General features: G+C 39.5%; 1 protein-coding gene across 16 annotated transcripts in view; it reads left to right on the forward strand.

Annotated features, from left to right (window-relative positions):
• The window catches only part of LOC123510504 (adenylate cyclase type 1-like), a 292,904-nt gene that overhangs the window by 259,187 nt on the left and 11,018 nt on the right, over nucleotides 1–22,699 (forward strand). For 8 of the 16 annotated variants that reach the window (XM_045265719.1, XM_045265720.1, XM_045265722.1 and 5 more), the window contains 7 exons: nucleotides 1,229–1,448; nucleotides 1,679–1,803; nucleotides 2,139–2,331; nucleotides 4,554–4,679; nucleotides 6,459–8,694; nucleotides 11,951–12,278; nucleotides 12,956–13,124. In XM_045265719.1, coding sequence (XP_045121654.1) covers nucleotides 1,229–1,448; nucleotides 1,679–1,803; nucleotides 2,139–2,331; nucleotides 4,554–4,679; nucleotides 6,459–8,694; nucleotides 11,951–12,278; nucleotides 12,956–13,124 — 3,397 coding nt within the window. The remainder of the gene's footprint in view (nucleotides 1–1,228; nucleotides 1,449–1,678; nucleotides 1,804–2,138; nucleotides 2,332–4,553; nucleotides 4,680–6,458; nucleotides 8,695–11,950; nucleotides 12,279–12,955; nucleotides 13,125–22,699) is intronic. The other 8 variants (XM_045265723.1, XM_045265724.1, XM_045265725.1 and 5 more) reach the window with 2 other exon arrangements.

The following is a 22,699-nucleotide window of genomic DNA, read 5'->3' on the forward strand; positions in this document are numbered from 1 at the left end:
ATATCTCTCAGACATCTTCTTTTTCTCAGCTTTTTACTATGCGATCTTGTGCTTCGGATGTCATATTCTTCTCTCAGGATCAGTTTCTCATTATCCACTTGGTCCATTCCGTTGATCAATTTATAAACTTGTATCAGGTCTCCTCTCCCTTCTTTGTTCCAGGGTTGGTAGATCCATAGCCTTTAGTCTCTCCTCATATGTCATCCCTTCAAATTCTGGAACCATTCTTGTAGCTATTTTTGTAGCCTCTCCAATTTCCTTATGTGTTTCTTTTTATGAGGGGTCCACACTACTCCTGCATATTCCAATCTGGGTCTTATTATAGTACTTATCAATTTCTTCATCATTTCTTTGTCCATGTAGTGAAATGCTACTCCAATATTCCTTAGCAAATTATATGTTTCTCTAAAAATTCTATCAATATGGCTTACTGGTTGATTGTTTTCTTCCATCGTCACTCCTAAGTCCTTTTCCTTTTAACTTTCTCCAGTTCTACTCCATCTCCCATCTTATAGATTCCCACAGGTCGTCTTTCACTCTTTCCCATTTCCATGACATGGCTTTTGTTCACATTGAATTCCATTTCCCACTTCTTACTCCATTCCCAGATCTTATTTAGGTCTTCTTGCAGTATTTCACAATCCTCCTTTTGCTTTATAACTCTGCACAGTTTCGTATCATCTGCAAACAGATTTATGTAGCTGTTCACTCCTTCAGGCATGTCGTTAATATAAATGAGGAAAAGTATTGGTGCCAATACTGACCCCTGTGGCACTCCGCTTTCTACTGCTCTCCACTTGGACTTCATATCTTTAACTACCGTCCTTATTTCTCTCTCCCTCAAATAATTTTCTATCCATCTCAACGTGCTTCCTTTTAAGCCACCTTTCTCCTCTAACTTCCATAGTAATGTGGCACTTTGTCAAACGCCTTTTTTAAATCCAAATAAATACAGTCAACCCATCCCTCTCTCTCTTGTACTCTATCAACTATTCTAGAATAAAAACTCAATAAATTAGTTACACACGACTGTCTTTTTGTAAAACCAAATTGGCTATTTGATATTAATTTGTTGTCTTCAAGGAATTTGATCCATTGTTTCTTTATTATTCTTTCACACATCTTGCATATTACACTGTGTGTGTGTGTGTGTGTGTGTGTGTGTGTGTGTGTGTGTGTGTGTGTGTGCGCACGCGCGTGCATTACCAGCATACTCTTGTTTCCCCAGCTGCTGGATGATGAGCGCTTCAAGTCTGTGGACAAGATCAAGACAGTTGGCTCTACCTTCATGGCTGCCGTGGGACTGATGCCAGACATGAGGATTCTAGACCACAAGGAAGAATCAGCCAGTTACTATTTGTCTGTCCTGGCTGAACTTGTCTTTGCCTTTAGGGAAAAGTTGGCAAATATCAATGAAAATTCATATAATAATTTTACCTTGCGAGTCGGTGAGTGTCACATATTTCTTAAGTTACCTTAATTGTACAAATTTTTTGAAGCAAGGATGTAATAAGCTGATTTTTTTTTATAAGAGTATGTGTAAGAAATTCATCTGACATTGTTATCCCCATGCATTGTTCCCATACTCTCCAATCAGCTTTGAAGATATGACATTATGCATCTTATGTTTCCGGCTCATATTTGTCTATGTCACCCTCATGCAAGCACACCTTTGCAGGCATGAATATTGGCCCCGTGGTGGCTGGAGTCATTGGGGCAAGGAAGCCGCAGTACGACATCTGGGGCAACACTGTCAACGTTGCCAGCCGCATGGACTCAACAGGACTGCCTAATCATACACAGGTAAGACACTCGTATTAAATTCTTCTCTATTGTGTATCCAATATACTTGTACCTTTATTTTTTACATATTATTTCAGATGTCAACATAAAATGTCACATTATAGAAGGAAGGTAACAGAGCTAAGAGGGTGAACAGTATGTGCATGAGTGTGTGGTGCTTTGTCTGGGACACCACTTTTGTGATTGCCAGATTCGTATATTGAGTAGATGTGTATAAGATAGGTAAACAATGACCAGACAAAATAGTTGATAGTATACATTGAATATTTTAATTGGAGTATGATTATTAATTTTTGGTTTCTAATGTATATTACCTATTTCCACCACTCACAAAGGTGACAGAGGAGGTGTACCAGGTGCTGCGCAACAGACCGTACCAGTTCCAGTGCCGTGGCAAAGTGAAGGTGAAAGGCAAGGGAGAAATGACCACCTTCTTCCTCATTGACCGTAAGGAGCCGGCCACCATCAAGGCAGACGAGGACCACCAGATGCCACCCCCGAAGATTCCTCCTCACCTGCAGTCCTACGGTGAGTGCAGGAAAGAATCTCGGCCACCATCAAGCACTAATCCATTACTCTTGTAGCCCTAGCTCAACACACATACACATATAGGCAGGCACACACACACACATGAAGGAAAAGTATCTGGAGGTGGTATGAATATGTTACCAAGGAAATTGTTGAATCTTTTCTCCTGGATAACTCGCTCACAAAAGTGTCTTCTTTTCAGTGTGATTTCTTATCACTGAAGACAAGTAAGGGTGTCACTGTCAATGTGCAAAGGAGTTTACTTCCTGTAATCACTAATGGAAGAATTGCATGAAACAATATAATAAGGTCATGATGTTTAACATTAATCACATAAGCTCAGACTTAATGATTGTCTGATAATAATAGTGAAGGAAGCTGGATTGGGATGGGATGGGATGGGATGGATTGAACTTTGTAACAGAAACTGAATATTGCATAGATATGAAACATGGTACACTACATGATCAGAATGTTGATGACTCTTCTGGCCTCATAGTGTTATTACCTCAAGACTTAGGTTAGACTTGATCATTACTCACAGATATACAAGTCGTGTGATGTGCCTCCTGAAAATGTCACATGGGATGTTGATGCATCACTTTGTTTTCTTATGAGTAATCATTTGAGGGCAAATTAGGATTACCTATTCTAATTCCCTACTCATGATTTTTCATTAATCATAAATAATATATTGTAAAACGCAATCAGTTATACTGTTTAAACCTTAATTTTTTGCTGATCAGGTAATTCTTACATAAGATTTTATTAAATGTATTTTTAACTACCTAATTAAAGGTTCTTTTTATCCATTGTAATGATTAATTGAATGGGTTGATTTTGTTCAAGTAACATTACTTCTTTTCTGACTACCATGAATGATTAAGTGTTTTCTTTTGTATTCATGTTCTGGTAATATCTTCAAGATTTATTAGCTAAGCATTGCTTACATGGGCAATTCCATTAATGTAGAATTCACAAAGCTATAAACTCTCACTACTTTCTCTAAAATACAAATGCTCATTAGATGATCTATGTAGCAAAGTATTGGATCTCTTGCCACACTTTTGTTGCTTTATAAGCTGATGCCATCTCTGTTCTATTGGCGTTGCCCACACTGTGTTAGTATCTCTAATTTAAATAATATGCATTTCTCTGTAGATGCATCACATTCAGGACAGAAACCTCTAAAGAAAGATGCAAACACTTCAGCATGACCCTCTGTAAGCCCTACATACCTTGCTGTCTGCATCACAACAACAAACACGTCTAAATGGCTGACCTGTACAATGTCTCAAATGATCAAGCTTGTAATGTTTCTTGTGAGGTAATTTTCAGGCTAGTAACTAACTCACAAGTAAATGTTTAGAAAGCTTAACAATACTGAATATAGATTTTTTTTGTAAGGTTTCACATTGTACTATCAGAAATTTAGATTTTTTACTACATTTGCAGCAGACCTTAATATTTGCATGCTGTGTGTGACAAGACTGTAGGTTTGTGGCCAGGCAGTTGCCAGTGGAGAGGTGGGCAACAAGGGAAGGGAGGCACCAGGGATGGAAAGGCAATCCTCATTGGCAGTTTCAGAAGCACGTCTCCTTTATGTTGGTTAAAATTTCTATACAACATATTTATTGTCAACTTGATATGGGTGCATGGAAGGGTTGAGGGCAAGAGTGGTCTGGGTGTTGGTGGGACAAAAGATTTTGCAGCACCCATCCCAAGGTGCCACTGGTGCCTGGTGAAGCTCTTGACCTTGTCAAGCTTCCATTACATGTAGCTAAAGATTGTTTATACATTGGTGGCATCCAAGATTTTCTCATTCTTCTAAATCTTACCCTTTTTTTTTTTTTTTTTTTGCAATTAGTTTATAAATTTTCAAGTAGAATTTTTAACTTTTCAAAAAACTGATTTTATTAGTTAGCCTTAATGATAAAAGTTTTCAAAATTCATCTCAAGTTTTTGCTAAGCCTGGTCATGAGTCATACAGTAGACACTTGGTGTGGCTGATACACAAGGCCACCTTGGTTTGAATTTGGATTCTAATCTACAGAGAGTAACTCAAACCCTTCACCTTACCTTGACTCTGACTCTTAATAACCCTTCAACTGTCTTCAAATTGACTAAGAGAGACCTTCACCCTCTTGGCCGATTTAACACCGACTGCCCCCATACCCTCATCCCTAAGTAACTCCCCAACCCCCTGGCATGTCCCCCACTAGCCCCGGATCATGGGTGTGGTTGGCCTGTGTGGCCCGCGTATTGTGTGGTTGGGCAGTGTGGCGGCACCCTCCACACTCCCCACTCCTCCCACCGCCCACACCAACGCCACTACCACACCCACAATGGTAAGGTGTTTCCAGTGTGTGCATGCCTGTAGCTACCCTCCTGCTGTCTTTTTCAGTGAGAGAGTACACAAGGGTGCCATGGATGGGGGCTGGTACGGCTGGGTTGTTTCTCTGGGATTTTCATGGTGTACATTGTCAGGTTTGAACGTGTTTACTCAAATGGTGTAGTTACCTGTCAAGTGTGAGTTGAATGGATTTTATGTTATCTAGGTTGGTTATTTTTCATTTGGCACAAGATATGTGTTTTGAGTGAGAGTTGTGAGGTATGTGAACAAGTGGAAAGCTCTTTTTGTAAATACTTGTGTACACTTTATGTTTTCTGTGGTGAGGGGAAAATAATCACATTAGGCTTATTTGTAAAAATCATTCTATTAACCCTGATGTAAATTTGATAAGCAAAGTTTATTTTAAAGTATAATACACTATTGGATCTCACTGTAAATGCTTTTGTATCTTCTTTATTGTACTCACCAATCCTGGGATTCATATGGTACTTATCTAATATTTTCACTATGCATTTGAAATGACATTGTATTCAATAACTGATAATCTGTGCTGTAAGCTTCATAATATTGTACAGAACAAACATAAATGTGTCAAAGTTAGAGTACCCAATTAAATTATGTTGTCTATTATCTCTTTTCTCTTGGGATAAAACTGATTCAAGGATTGTTAAAATGTTGTGGGCTTTATAATTTTTTTACATTTAATTTATTTATCTTATTTTATTTTTTTTTCTATAGTTTTATTTGATTGAATTGACTAATTAAGTCATTAATTTTGTCTTTTGATTTATTTATATTCATTGTGTTTGGTTACTTTATCTACTTATTTTGTTGAATTATTACATGACCCCAGATCTTGACATGCTGGAAGGGGTGTGAGGTGTGAGGTGTGGCCAGGATGTGGGCTGTGGGTGGTCAGCTCGAATGGTGTGTAGTGTGTACTTGTGTTGGCTGGGTATCCTCTGTCCCACACTGAGTGAAATGTGAGGATGCAATGGAGGAGAATTGTTACATGCATGTAGTGAATGTCAGCCCCTGGAACGGGTCTGAGAGACAATTATCGTGTCATAGAAGGATAGAAGGTATGGTATGACAGAAATTGGCTGTGTGGACTGAGTTAGAAAATAATTCATTCTGAGCTGCATTAATTTTCTTTAGTGTTGACATTTTGTAAAATGAAGAGTGGACTGTAAATCTGACTTGCATGAAGGATAGCATTTATCAGTAACTTTGTAATATATATAGATGATTGTAGTAATTATAGGATAGAACTTAATCACTGTCATACATGTTATATTGTATTTCAAGCAATCTCACTTGTAATTTGTAATGAAGATTATATAGTTCAGCATTGTAATGTAGCTGAACTTGTGGTCAGTTGGTACTAATCACCCGCAAAGTGAGAGGAAGTACAGCAGCCAGTTACAAGATGGGAGATTCAGTGCTTAACATTTGATGGACATTAATTTTTGCTTTATATAGAACATATCCTTTAATTGGTACTCTTTTCTCAATTTTTATTACGTACAAGTGATCACATTCAGTAAGTAGTACATCCTTGTGCTTGCTGTTGTGCTCATTACTGCTACTTTTGTACTGAACATTATTTCAAAGGTAACAGTATAGAATTATGTGTATGACTATGTATACCTATACATATTTCTTGTATTAGTCCAATTTTTTTAAAAAAGTCATTTAGAATATTTAGAGATCTGTATGTATGACTGAGTGAGAGCTATGGCCACAAAGTTAACTTCTTCCTTTATATCCACAGGTGGACTGTTTGGGGGTGTGGCAACACCTCTGGCAATGGTGCCCCCGAAGGTGCCTCCCCACGGCCGTAGTCTTTCCCAGGGTCTCACTGGACAGCTGGTGCACGGCCAGCCAGGAGGAACCCCTCGCTCCCGCCGCAACAGAGACTCCTTTGGTGACGACTTGCAGGCAATGAATATCAATGGCCAGAACCTCACCAAGTCAGGAGGAAGGCAGTCAGGAGGAGATGGCCAGAGGTGTGAGGAGGAGCCACTGCTGACCAGAGTTCCTCCAGCTCCTCTTGATGCTCATGTCCTCCCACCAAGATTCTCTGTTGGACAGATGCGCTCCAGCAACAAGTCTCAGACCCCAACTCGAGCTGCTATGCAACAGATGAAGCCCCAGGGCTCCATCACGGCCCCCAAACCATATTCTCAGTCCCGTCCTCGTACCTACCGCCCGGACGAGTACAACTTCCCACCAAGTGCATACGCCCCTGCTTGGGCTCAGGTTCAGGGGTTCAGTGCACCTCACCAGGGAGCCAACCCTGGAAATGCCGTGAAGAAAGTGTCAGGACGGAGCCGAACCTCTCCAAGAAAAGAGAATGACGACGTACAGCTACGGCTTCCAGACCCAAGCAGGTCAGGTCTGAGTGGAGGACTCATCCTGCCACCTGTGCCGCGCCACCACCATGTGGAGGAGGCTGGAGTGCGGCATAAGCTGCGCTCCTTCGCCAGGCACTACAGTGATGACAGTTTGCATGGGTCATCTCACAGAGACCTTCACTCCACCCGCATCCACTCTTCTGCGGATGAAATCAGTTCCCTGAACCGTTCTCCAAGCCTCAGTTCCTCTGACGAAAGCTTCTCACGTACGGACTTCTCTCGCACTGACGCTGACTCGCCATCGCCGCAGCACACTCCTTCCCTAAGTGATGAGCGCTTCAAATACATGTTCAGTGGCATGAATCTGGAAGGTGCTGCTGCGCCAGGCTTTAGGGAACTCTCACCACAGATATATTCAGACTATTTATCAAGTGTCAAAGCTTCAAGTGATGAAAGTTCTTTGCGTTTGAACAGTCTTTCACGGGACTCCACGACCTATTCCTATCCCAACGTACCTGGACTGTGGAGGGAAACGGATATAACCAGTCCAGGTCCCGAGGAGAGGATGCGGAGGGATGACTTAGTGATACCAAAGTTAACTGCTGAATTTTCTAGTGACAAAGTGAAACGTAGTAAACTTAGTGATAAGGCAGAGACGGAGGTTCCTTCACAGGTAGACAATTGTGTGAGTCATAGCGCTTCCCCATCCAGTGAGAAAGTGAAACCTGGATGTAGACTAAGCTATGTGGATTGTGACCTTAACTCCCCCTCAAGAACTAGTGCCTCTGGGAGCACCAGCCGAATGCGCAGCCTCGAAAGAAGTCCTCGAGAAACCTCGGCAATGACTCCCGATAGTGTTATTATGTCAAAAAAGCGTTCCTTGTCAAGGGAAGAAAGCCAGAAAATGGGTAATCACATTCAATTAGAACACGACCAGTCCCGTAAACGAAATCCAGAACGTCAGAAAAAGGATGGAGAGTGCCAGACAGACCCACGCAACCACCACCACAGAGCCATTGCCTCAAGCACCAGGACACCAGAAAAAATCAAAATAGATAAAAAATTAGAAAAATCTTCAACATTTGAGGGAATACCAGAGGATGGAAAGTCTGCATCACTCGACTGCAGTAGAGGAAGGTATGGTGGTCTGAGTGGAAGTAGTGAGATTGAGCAGGAAAGGGAAACACAGCAGCAGGAAAGCTCAGATGTTAGTAACAACAACTCAAGTAGTAACATCATGGAGAATTATGCAGGTAACACACTCGAAGGTTACTCAGCTCTTCAAAAGGCTGCCCAACAACAGGAAAAGGAATTGAATAATATGTTTGGGAATCAGATCAGGTTGGATCCACTGTCTGTCAAACCACTTACAGCAGAGTTGATGAACCTTGACCCTGTAATGCTTGGCCTTCACTTTGACCCCCATGGTAATCAGACAGTGCTGCAGCTCACCTCTGCTTCTGTAGAAGGGGACTTGGCGCCCCACCAGCCAACCACTCCCCAGCTGGCGAAGCTGTCCCTGGCTGACAAAGTGCCACTAGACTCTAGAGCACAGGCTTCCCGAGGCCCTCTTGGCCACAAGTTTCCTCTGGAGATTCCTGCCCCAGAGAGAATCAGTCTCCACCAGAGTGTGAGGAAATTTGTTGGCTCCAGGTAACCACTGAGCTCTTGCCAATGTTGCTGCTTCTCCACTAACATTGCCTACCTTGGTGATTGTACAATGTCTGCGTCTTAATAGAGAACTTGAGTATAGTTCCTTGGCACTCACCATTTTGACTAGAGAACACTTTTTGCTACTCATAGCTTCACTCAGTGTTAATAGGTGACGTGAAGGTGTAGACATTGTATTTACAAGAATGTTGCTATATAGAGGAACCCTTATTAATGGTGCCAAAGTCTAATTTCAATTTAAGCTTTTGCCTACTTTCTAACATTACTAACAAGCACTTGCCTCTTGCTATCCAACATCCAAAAAGCATTAACATTTGGGAATCTGTTGCCTCTTTCAACCTCATCCTTAATACAGTATACGTACTTCTCTATCAGTAAGTTTAGTCTGAAGTGTTGTTAGATCATCTTTGCCTAAGGAAGTTGTTTCTCACCAACAGGAAGGCCACACTCAAGTACCTTCAGTGTTGATAAGTGTCATGCAGTCACTAGCTTTTATTTTGACTGTATTTTCACTTCCTAGTTAATTCTCCTTTGATTATAATATACTCGGCTACATATTTTCTGGCTTTATCGCCATCAGATGAAACCTTTGATCAGTGAAGTAACCATTGTAACAAATGATTCTTAGAACATGGAAGTTTGCATTGATGTTTAAAACACACAAGAACATACATCATGTCTTACCTCAAATTAGATACAGTACTCAGTATTGATCAGAGTAATTACCATTCCAGACTTGAGATGACTCACTAAGCTATTACACAATCATTAATATTGAAAAGATTATATGGTTTGGTTCTTTGTAGAATTGTGTTTCACTGGTGTGTCAGTTGCTGTACTGTTCTAACAATGCAGGGGACTTCGTTCAGTTTTGTCCACCCAATCAAAAGCATAACTTCAGATGGATATTTTTGGATTCACTGATGTGTGCTGAAAACATTTTTAGAAAAATATGTTAATTTTTAATATTCATGACCAAAGTGATACAATCCATGTGCAAGTGGCTCACAGTTGCCAGGTTATTACATGTGGAAATTGAATGGGTATAGGATACAAGAAAATGCCTTTTCCTTGCTGTTCCCATGCATTGTGCTTCACATGCTTACTGGGAAGATGCCCTCCTAGCTCTTAGAATTACTGGTCGTTCATGTTTGTTGGCTGTGACGCAAGATAGTGACAGGCAAGGCTTGGCAGTGGCGGCGGCAGCAACGCAATAGTCACAGTGGTCTTGTTCTGGGCCAGGAGGCCGCCGACAGAATCTTGCATTATTCACTCTTAGGAACTTGTCTTGAACACATTTTTCTCATAGGAAAAAAGTAATTGATTAGTTGAATGCAAAATTTTGTTGGTTTGGGTTGGCCAGCATACTGATTTGCCATGTGTTGTGCATGTGAAGTGGACCAAAGATTTGCCTCATCTCTCCCTCTATAGACAGTTATCTTCTGCACACAATAATGTAACCTCTAAGTATTCCATGCCATTTTTCACTGTAAACCATAAACATGAGCTTTTGGTTCATAATTTACCGATCAATTTAAGTTCACAATTTTTCATTATTGTTTTGTTTTTGCTTGAGCTGAAAGGTTACACTATAACTTGCAGACTTTGCTATATATACTTCTTTCAATTCTCAGCTACTGTGGTAAGTATACATATATTGCTGTGTATCCTGTAGTATTTTTCACTTGTTCTCTTCTCAGCATATCTTGCTCTAATAGTCATGCAAGTGATATCTTACTAACAAAAGGTCAGTACAGCTTGTAGATGGTTCAAGATTTGAAGTGCCAGATTGATGTGAGTGATTGCCATCATGTATTTCATGAACTGTAATTTATGTCACCCACCAAATGAGTACATCACCTTTTTCCCTAATATTCATCATATTCAAGTTCAAATGCCCTTAGTCATAATGTTCATAGTGTTTAAGTCATATCAGTCATTGATATGACACAGTAAGTTTCTTTGAAGCATACCATACATTTCATTGTGCTGCCTGGACAGTACTTGATCAGTATGGTATTCACTTACTTGTATGAAAATTGAACTAACAGCATGTGATACATGATGAAGTACATGTATGTATTTTCATACAGTTGCTCTATGGAAAATATGTTTATTAGACTTTTTAAGGATTTATGGAATGTGTAGTTTTATTTGCTTTCTAATAGTTTTGAATTAAGATCTGATGAGCTTTAGTTTCATTGTAGAATAAGGTGTGTGTGTGTGTATTGGAGCATAATGGTAACAGGCATGCTCCCAATGTACTAGTGGCTGTAGACTTGTACATGTGTAAACTGCATTATTTGGTGTGCTTCAGGTGTACAGAGGTAAATAATCCTAGTAGCTATTACTCTCACTGAATGTTGCCTTAAGGATCTTCATGCTGACACATCTGTATCTGTACTCAGTCCCCTTATGATTTAATCAACTTTAAATACAATGCCTTATGGTGATTGTCACTCAGTATTTAATTGTGCATTGTGCTTTTCTTGTGTGCCATCTCACTTGTTTGAGAAAAGGCCACATGCACAAAAAAGTCATATCCAGTATAGACAAACTTAATGATAAATATTATTCTTTATTCAAATGTTTCAACTAATGAAATTTCATTACATATACAATGGCATTTGTTTAGATTTAACTGCCATCATTATTGCTTCTCTTATAACCATAGCACTGGAAATGCAGCTGAAAGAAATTGAAAGCATAAAGAAAGCATCATTTTTATAGATTTCTCATGTTTACCATACACTTTTATCTTTTTTTTTTATAAAAAAAAACATTATAATCAATCCATTATCATAAAGGATTACAAGAAATAAATGGTATAGAAATTTCAACATGATTGTGTAATTCATATTTATTAGAAAATTAATACTGAATTAACCTCTGCAAAAAGTAGTTTAGTATTGTTATATATTTCTGTATATACATGCAATCAATTTTTAGCTGTTCATTTCTACTAAAGGAATAATTATTATTATTATTATTATTATTATTATTAATATTATTTATTCATTTATTATTAATTATTATATATATATATATATATATATATATATATATATATATATATATATATATATATATATATATATATATATATATATATATATATTTTTTTTTTTTTTTTTTTTTTATTATTATTATCATTATCATTAACCTCTGTGACAATGGCTCTCCTCAGCTACACACAGGATGATTATTGAAAGGAGCTTGTTGTGTCCTCCCTTGCCAGAATGCCTGGACCTTGTGGACACAGTGAGTATGAGAACATGGAATCCGACGTGCCAGACGCCTCCACTGACGATGAGGGGCTCAGTGACCTGCGGCGGGACACTGCAGGAGGCAAGGTGGCCTCAGGAGACAGACGCCCTGATGACAAGAGGGAAAGTCCTAAACAGAACCTGTCAGTGGAGAAGCACAGCCTGAAGGGAGGTGAACACCAGACAGATGACGACGAGGACGTGAGGTCCTTTGAGGAGGAGGAGCGAAGGATGGCCCATGAGTTGAGTGGTGCTCAGATGGACAGATCTGGAAACACTTCAGGGCAATCATTACCAGTGGTAAGTCAAGCACACCAATACATGACTACTATATAGTGGACACACACTAATTTATTGGAAAAAATCTGTCTAACCTCAAGTTGAATTCAGGATTTGAAATTGGTAATATACAAGAACTTAATGTTGATATATACAGTACGTATAATTTAGAGAACAATGTCATTGCAATGATGGATAATGAGATTTAAGGGTCACCATGACACTGCCCAACATTGCATGCTGAAGATAATTTCTCAGGCACTTATTTTCCATCCCATGGGTTTCATTTTTAGTATGTGTACCAGAATTTTTAAACTAATGGACTTGCTTTGAAAGTGTGTATCTTTTATGCCAAAGTACTTTAATGTTTGGCTTTTGAAACTTCACATATTTAACTTTCACTTCACATTCTTGTTGTAATATTTTGATGTCAGTCAATCAGTCAGTCGGTCTTAAAGTGTTTAGGTAAGAGGAGTAAATGGTAATTGTGTAATTTCATGGAGTGTAATGTTAAGACAAGTAGCATGATATAAGTTCACCCACAGATATAGCTGGAGGTGTTGCTTCTCACTGAGGTACTTAATTTATGGATGAGAGTAGCTGGAATCACACCATCACAGCATTTAATATGTTGTTATTTATCCTGTGCAAGCTTCTGATCCATTCGTTCACTTATGGATTATATCCATCCATTCCAGCCCAGCATAGGAGATGGAGGGGAAACTAGTCAGTCTGAGTGGAGTGAGGATGATGATGGGGCCGCCTCGGAGCCACTGCTGGACCAGGAAAGCACCGGCTACACCACTGATGACCCAGCCCTGGAACAAGTCTCCATGATAAATGATGCAGGACTCACAGATGCTGAAGGTAACAGTGAGGAATATGAAATAGAAACTGACAATTTTATGTAATTTGATGTTTTTATTTTGTCATTATGAGGATGTTAGTACTTCTTGGTTTTTACTTAAGAAAAGTAGAGAAGCCGTCATTCTTATACATGGCAGTTTCTTCTGTTTTGATAAAATTTTTACATAATACACACACACACACACACACACACACACACACAAGTTCAGGTAAATACAACTAGGTAAATACACACACACACACATTGGAAAGTACAGTCTTCCACACAGAACGTTGGAGAAATGGAATGCACTGGATAATGGAATTGTTACAGCACATAGTGTGCATAACTTTAAAGAAAAACTAGATAAATGGAGATATGGAGACAGGACATTATGAGCCCAGCTCGAACCCTGTACAATACAACTAGGTAAATACACACACACACACGCACACATCCGCGGAGTGTAGTGGTTAGCACGCTCGACTCACAATCAAGAGGGTCCGGGTTCGAGTCCCGGAAAGCGGCAGTAAATAGGTACGGGATGTAACTCGAGGAGTTGTGGCCTCGCTTTCCTGGTGTGTGAAGTGTGGTGTGGTCTCAGTCCTACCTGATGATCGGTCACTACAAGCTCTGAGCTCTTTCCGCAGGGGAAAGACTGGCTGGGTGACCAGCAGACAACTTTAGTGAATAAATGAGTTGAGAAAGGAGGCTTTGACACACACACACACACACACACACACACACATTAAAGTGGGAAGATGGAATTATGCCAAGACAGATTTTGGAAACCTAAAGAAATTCTTTCAAGAGACAAATTGGATGAAATTCAAGAGTGCTAAGGAGCAAATGAAAAGTGGAAGGAATTTATAAAAATATACAAAGAAGGTGAGAAAAATTTGTACCAATAAGACAACATAGAGAAGTTGGAAAGCAGGACTGGTTTAACGATAGATGTGAAAAGGCTAGAACAAGAAAAGAGGATGCATGGAAGAGGTGGAGAAGGAAAAGACGGATTAAGCAGTGGGAAAGTTACAAAAGAGCAAGAAATGAATATGTGTTGATTAGAAGAGAAGAAAGAAAGAAACAAGAAAAGGATATAATTGATAAATGTAAAGACCAACCAAGGCTTTTTACAGACATGTGAACAACAACATCAAAAATAGAGAAAGTATTGAAAGTTTAGAAGTAAATGGAGTATGCAGTGAAGATCCCAGGAAATGGCAGAGGCTATGAATGGATGCTTTCGGAAGGTATTCACAAAGGAGACTGCTTTTGACAAACCACTGGTAATGGAACAGAAAGGGATTATGAAGGAGTTTCAAGTAACTGTGGAGGAGATCAAGAACATGATGGGGAGTTTAGAAGTGAGAAAAGCTGTGGGACCTGATGGGGTATCAGGATGGATTTTAAGAGAATGCAGGGAGCAATTGGCAGAAAAAGTTTGTGAAGTAATTGATGCCTCATTAAGGGAAGGTGTAGTGCCCCAAGACTGGAAAAGAGCTAACATTGTCCCAATCTATAAATCAGGTAACAAGAGAGACCCATTGAACTATAGACCAGTGTCACTTACAAGTGTGGTAGCTAAGATGTGTGAGAGGGTGGTGAAGACTAGATGGACAGACTTCTTGGAGAAAAATGACATACTTTGTGAGTGTCAATTTGGTTTTAGGAAAGGGCGTTCATGCACGACAAACCTGATATGTTACTATTCGAGGGTGATAGATGTAATACAGGAAAGAGATGGTTGGGCTGATGGAATATATCTGGATTTAAAAAGGCCTTTGATAAGGTACCACACCAGACTGATCTGGAAACTTGAAATGGTAGGAGGAGTGCATGGCAGTTTACTAAAATGGATGGAAGACTTTTGGTAGGAAGAGAAATGAGAACAATAATTAAGGACAGACCATCAGAATGGGGATTGGTGGAGAGTGGAGTTCCACAGGGATCAGTGTTGGCACCAGTAATGTTCGCAGTCTACATAAATGACATGGTGGATGGGGTGTCCAGTTATGTGAGCCTATTTGCAGGCGATGCAAAATTGTTAAGAAAAGTGAGATGTGACAAAGATTGCGAACTACTCCAGGAAGACTTGGACAGAATATGGAAATGGAGCTGTACATGGCAAATGGAGTTCAACACGACAAAATGCAAGAAAATAGAGTTTGGCAAGAGTGAAAGAAGAATCAGGAGTATGTACAAGATAGGAAATGAAGACATAAAACCAGTCATGAAGAAAAAGACCTTGGGGTGACAATTACCAATGACCTATCGCCAGAGAGACATATAAACAAAATAATTGGAGAAGTATTGAACTTATTGAGGAACATAAGAGTGGCGTTCGTATATCTAGATGAAGAAATGATGAAGAAAATAATTACTGCAATGATAAGACCGAGGCTTGAATATGCAACAATACAGTGGGCTCGAACTTAAAGAAACACATAAGGAAACTAGAGAAAGTACAGAGGGCTGCAACAAAAATGGTGCCTGACTTAAGAGATTTGACTTATGAAGACAGACTGAAAAGAATGCAACTTCCAACCCTGGAAAACAGAAGAGAAAGGGAGACCTGATAGCAATATACAGAGTGATGATTGGCATGGAAAAATGGATAGGGAAGATCTGTGTATGTGGAATGGAAGAATGTCGAGAGGGCATGGGAAAAACTAAAATGGCCACTTATAGGAGAGATGTGAAAAATATAGCTTCCCTCATAGAAGGGTGGAAGCATGGAATAGTTTAACACACACACACACACACACACAAATTGATAAGTACTAAAATAAGACCTAGATTGGAATGTGCAGGAGTTGTGTGGACTCCCCATAAAAAGAAACACATAAGAAAATTAGAGAGACTACAAAAAATGGCTACAAGAATGGTTCCAGAATTTAAAGGGATGGCATATGAGGAGAGACTAAAGGCAATGGATCTACCAACCTTGGAGCAGAGAAGAGAGAGAGGGGATCTGATACAAGTTTATAAATTGATTAACAGAATGGATGAAGTGGATAATGAGAAACTGATCCTGAGAGAAGAATATGACTTTAGAAGCACAAGATCGCATAGTAAGAAACTAAGGAAGGGACGATGTCTGAGAGATGTTAAAAAATTTAGTTTCCCGCAAAGATGTGTTGAGACTTGGAACAGTTTGAGTGAGGAAGTGGTATCAGCAAAGAGTGTACATAGTTTTAAAGAAAAATTGGATAAGTGTAGATATGGATGCACACATACACACGAGCATAAAGCCCAGGCCCTGTAAAACTACAACTAGGTAAATAAATACACACACACACACACACACTATATGGGCAAATGAATTATGAAGAAATTGATAAGTACTAAAATAAGACCTAGATTGGAATATGCAGGAGTTGTGTGGACCTCCCATAAAAAGAAACACAAGGAAATTGGAGAGACTACAAAAAATGGCTACAAGAATGGTTCCAGAATTTAAAGGGATAACATATGAGGAGAGATTTAAAGCTATGGATCTACCAACCCTGGAACAGAGAAGAGAGAGAGGGGATCTGATACAAGTTTATAAATTGATTAACGGAATGGATCAAGTGGATAATGAGAAACTAATCCTGAGAGAAGAATATGACATTAGAAGCACAAGATCGCATAGTAAGAAACTAAGGAAGGGAAGATGTCTGAGAGATGTTAAAAAATATAGTTTCCCACAAAGATGTGTTGAGACATGGAACAGTTTGAGTGAGGAAGTGGTGTCAGCAACGAGTGTGCATAGTCTTAAAGAGAAATTGGACAAGTGTAGCTATGGAGACGGGGCCACACGAGCATAAAGCCCAGGTCCTGTAAAACTACAACTAGGTAAATACACGCACACACACACACCAATACTTTTCCTCACATATATATAAATGACATGCCAGAATGAGTGAACAGCTACATAAATCTGTTTGCAGATGATACGAAACTGTGCAGTTATAAAGCAAAAAGAGGATTGTGAAATACTGCAGGAACACCTAAATAAGATCTGGAAATGGAGTAAAAAGTGGGAGATGGAATTCAATGTGGACAAAAGCCATGTCATGGAAATGGGAAAGAGTGAAAGATGACCCGTGGGAATCTATAAGATGGGAGATGGAGTAGAACTGGAGAAAGTAAAAAAGGAAAAGGACTTAGGAGTGACGATGAAAGAAAACAATCAACCCGTAAGCCATATTCATAGAATTTTCAGAGACATAATTTGCTAAGGAATATTGGAGTAGCATTTCACTACATGGACAAAGAAATGATGAAGAAATTGATAAGTACTATAATAAGACCCAGATTGGAATATGCAGGAGTTGTGTGGGCCCCCCATAAAAAGAAACACATAAGGAAGTTGGAGAGACTACAAAAAATGGCTACAAGAATGGTTCCAGAATTTGAAGGGATGACATATGAGGAGAGACTAAAGGCTGTGGATCTACCAACCCTGGAACAGAGAAGGGAGAGACGGGATCTGATACAAGTTTATAAATTGATCAATGGAATGGACCAAGTGGATAACGAGAAACTGATCCTGAGAGAAGAATATGACATTAGAAGCACAAGATCGCATAGTAAAAAGCTGAGAAAGGGAAGATGTCTGAGAGATGTTAAGAAATATAGTTTCCCACAAAGATGTGTTGAGACTTGGAACAGTTTGAGTGAGGAAGTGGTGTCAGCAACGGGTGTGCATAGTTTTAAAGAAAACTTGGATAAGTGTAGATATGGAGATGGGGCCACACAAGCATAAAACCCAGGCCCTGTAAAACTACAACTAGGTAAATACACTGCGTAGTGTAGTGGTTAGCACACTCGACTCACAACTGAGAGGGCTCGGGTTCGAGTCCTGGGGAGCAGCGAGGCAAATGGGCAAGCCTCTTAATGTGTACCCCCTGTTCACCTAGCAGTAAATAGGTACAGGATGTAACTCGAGGGGATGTGGCCTCGCTGTCCCGGTGTGTGGAGTGTGTTGTGGTCTCAGTCCTACCCAAAGATCAGTCTATGAGCTCTGAGCTCGCTCAGTAATGGGGAAGACTGGCTGGGTGACCAGCAGGTGACTGAGGTGAGGTGAATTACACACACACTCACACACACACACACACACACACTTGCGAGACACCATGCCGTCTCTGAGCAACTCCCAGGGAGATGCTACAACAGGAGTTGGAGCCTGACCTAGATGTATGTACAGGGGGGAAGGGGCCATAGGTTCTCCTGTCTCCATAATAAATAAATAAATATTGGATCATATACACTTAACCCTTGGCTATTGCGCCCAATTGGGGCCGAAATAGCCGCGCTATAGCTGAAAACGCGATAGCCGAATTGATCTTGGCGGGAAGGTGGTTTTGGCAAATGAGCGCTCAGATATCCCATGATGTCATGGCTGGGCGCGCGATAGCAGGCATCTGAGGTGCGATAATGAAATTTTAGCAGCTTTTCATGGGTGCGTGATAGCAATAAAACGCGATAGTGGAAGTCGCGATAGCCAAGGGTTGACTGTAGACGGAAAGAAAAAGGAGAGAGAGGGAGATGGAACAGAGTAGTGCTGCCAGACATATGACGGAATCAAAACATACGCCATCGTGTGAAAACCAACAGTACATTCAAACTCCTGTTGAACTAAAGAAACTGACTGAGGATATTATGGACAAGGATTTTTCTGGATTCAGGGATGAAAGAGGTATTATGAGGAGGTTGATCAACATAGAAAGGGAGTTAGGGTACATGAAGGAAGTGATGTCGAGTTTAATGGACAAGCAGGACAGACTGACAGCAGAAAACACAGAGCTGAAATTGAGATTGGTAAAATGTGAGAAGGTCAGTGCAATCAATCAGGGATTAAAAGAGGAGATACAAGAAATAAAGAAGCAAAATGACGTACTAAAAGCCACATGCCAAGACTATGAAAACTCCTTAAGGAACTTACAGGTTAAAGTGCAGAATGGGATTGTGGACAGAGTAGAAGATGGATTGAGTGAAAACAAGCTGAAGGAACTACGAAATGCATGGAAGCAGGAACAGGAAGAGGAAAAAGTTAAATTTACGGAGGTTGTAAAGAGACAAATTCAGGAAAACACGAAAGTCACTGTAATACAAGTAATTAAAGAGAAAGATCTTGTGCGAGATACAGTGGATAAGAGGAAAAGCTTCGTGATTTTTGGGATGAAGGAAAAGAAAAATCCAAACAAATTCACGAGAGAACGTGAAAAGAGAGAATTGGCCAAAACTATTATCAAACAAGTTCAAGATAGCATGCAAGAGCTAGACCAGGAGATGGAGGAAGTGATCAGGCTAAGAAGATACAGTGAAGGGGGTAGGAGACCAATGAAAGTGAAAATGAGATCCCAAGTGGCAGTAGAGGAAATTATGGCTAGGAAAGAGAAGCTGGCATATGATACTGAACACAAGGATATATGGATAAAAAGAGATATGAGCCTAGAGGAGAGGAAAAAGGAGAAAGTGCTAAGAAGTAAAGCTAAGGAAAAAAAATGACAAAAGGACAGAGATAGAGAAGAAGAATTTTTACTGGAGGGTTCTGGATATTAGATGAAAGAAGTGGTACCTATGGAAGAAAGGAGGTCATGGAGGAGGCAAGAAATTAAGAGTGACTTATACTAATATAGATGGGTTGTTATCCAGCATGTTGGAGATTAGGGATTATTTGAAAGAGAAAAAGCCCGATGTAATGTGTATTGTTGAAACAAAACTAAGAGAGGAGATCCATGTTAACTTTAAAGAGGAGGGATATAATAGCTGGAGGAGAGACAGGAAGGATAAAGGGGGAGGAGTGCTAATAATGGTTCATGATAATATATGTGTGGAGAATGTGCAATATGGAGAGGACAGAGTGGAAGTAATGGGAGTAACAATCAAAACAAAGGAATTGAAGAAGATAAATATTATAGTTACATATGTGCCACCTAAGATAAATACATGGGGAACTGAAGAACATAAAGATATGCAAAGGGAGGTGATTAAGTGCCTAGATAACATGATAAGAAGAGATGGAATAATACTTTTAGTGGAGACTTTAACTGTAAGAAAATAAACTGGAGAGAGATGGAAGTAATGGATAATGCTGGACAGTGGAGCAAGGAAGTGTTACAGTTGACTATGGTTAATGCAATGGATCAGTGGGTGGAGGAGTCAACAAGGTACAGGGGGAAGAAGAACCATCATTGCTTGACCTAGTATTCACAAAGAAACCAGAGCCCCCTCCAATCATACAATATCTTAGTCCAATGGGAAGAAGTGATTATGTGATATTAGAGATGCAAATACAGGAGTAGGATGGGATAAGTTACAGAGATGACTACAAAGGAGAGAGATTAAATATGCAAGAGTAGATTTTGAAAAATTAAGAATCTATTTTGTTGATATTGAGTGGAGTAATATTATGTACAGAAAGACAATACAAGGGAAATATGAAATATTCTTACTGAAATATAATGAATGAATAAAAAAATTTGTACCTGTTTATAGAGTTAAGAAAAAAAATACATGCTTGGTACAATGCTAGATGCATACAAGCTAAAAAGGCAAAAGATAAAGCTTGGAAGAAACTCATAAAACAGAGATTATAACAGATGGCAGTGCAGGGATGCCAGAAATGAATCTATTAGAGTAAGGAGAGAGGAAGGAAGAACCTTTGAGAAAGATTTGGTGAATAAAAGCAAAGACAAACCCAAACTTTTCTAAAAGTTTAAAAATGACAAAACGAAGAACAAGGAAACAATAGAAAAACTAATTAAAGGAGGGAAGACATACCAAACAGAGAAGGAAATGTGTGAAATAATAAATGAGAGCTTCAAAACAGTGTTCACTATAGAAGATTTCACAGAACCTTATAGGACATTGCATGGCTAAGTATTACAGATCACAGTGCACAAGGAAGATATTGGAAGATTATTGGATAAGTTGAATGTCAGAAAAGCAATGGAGCCAGATGGCATATCAGACTGGGTGTTGAAAGAATGTAAAGAGCAACTGCTGGATCCCATTTGGGAAATAATTACAAGTTCAGTAAATGAAGGGAAAGTTCACTAGAATGGAAGAGAGCCAACGTAATACCGATATTTAAAGGAGGAAAGGCAACTGAACCACTAAACTACAGACCAGTGTCACTTACAAGTGTTTTGAGGAGGTTGTGTGAAATAATTATCAAAGAAAAATGGGTTAAATTTCTAGAAGAAGAACAAGTCATATCAAACAGACAGGTTCAGGACAGAGAGGTCTTGTGTATCAAACTTATTAAACTTCTACTCGAGAGTAGAGACGGAACTTTGCTAGATTGAACAAGAGATTATATGAAGGATAGGAAGATGAGAACTGTGATCAGAGATACATAACTCATCTTGGGGTAAAATAACTAGCAGAGTGCCACAAGGGTCAGTGTTAGCCCCCATTGTGTTTCAGATTAATGTAAACAACATTCACATTGGGCTAAACAGTTATATTAATTTATTTGCTAATGATGCAAAGTTAGTAAAAGTTATCAGAACCAGAGAGGACTGACTGTCTGCTGTTACAGCAGGATATAAATAAGATCTATGAATGGAGTAGGAAGTGGAAATTGGAGTATAATGCCAAGAAATGTCACATAATGGAACTACTATACATTTCAGCAGTGGACAAATGGTGTTTTTTGCAGATATCTCCTAAACGAATCGTTGGACGAGCATGATATTTCAACACACTACCTTGAACATCCGTTCGTAATTTATGGTTAACATACCACAGTGCTATATGTGTTATGTCAGGAGTTTACTCGTGAAAAATAACACAAAGCCGACGAGTCATGTTGACGCATTCAAATCCAAACCATTCCTAACCACTACTATGTCTCTCCTGTCTCTGAAGTTCTGAAACAGAATATCCCTCCTCTCCTCTCCCTAGCTCCTCGCCTCCCTCACTCCTGTGTCCCTCCCTACTTCTCCCACCACTGTATTTATACATTATAATGTTCTGTAAGTGTGTATGTATAGATATGATTATTAACAAGTATGGTACAATTTCATGAAGGCAAGAAGTGGTTCACGTTGATAATTACTGTACAACAGCACGTTTATGTGTAGTTTATAGAAGAGCCATGTTTGCAGTCGTTATGGTCAACCATGTGAACATGATGTGCTGGAATTACCTGTGACCTGGACCTTCTACTGTTAGGAAAAGTTGATACTCTTATTGCGTACTGTCTACCTACTGATCATAAAAAGTGGTCCAGTTTATATATAATATTATTTTGTTGTTAGATACGTTGCTTATTATCCAGCTATATGGCCATTAACAGTGGAATTAGCTATTGCTTTCACAGTCTTTTGACCCACTCTGGTTTTCATGTCCACATATAGCAGCAATTGTATTAAATAATATCATTAATGTATGATATGTATGTACATACTGACGTATGTAACTATTATATGTATGTAATTACAATAGGGAAAAAAATTCAAAGGTGGAAGGCTGATGGTGTGAATAGGGGGTGAAGAGGGAAGCGGGGAAGAGGGTCATGTGATACTGGGGTAGGGAAGGAGTGGTCTGGGGGTTCTTCAGGGTGGTGGTGGTGGTGATGGTGGTGGTGGTGGTGGTG

The sequence above is a fragment of the Portunus trituberculatus genome, chromosome 29 (genome assembly GCF_017591435.1).
Source record: "Portunus trituberculatus isolate SZX2019 chromosome 29, ASM1759143v1, whole genome shotgun sequence".
NCBI classification, from domain to species: Eukaryota; Metazoa; Arthropoda; class Malacostraca; order Decapoda; family Portunidae; genus Portunus; species Portunus trituberculatus.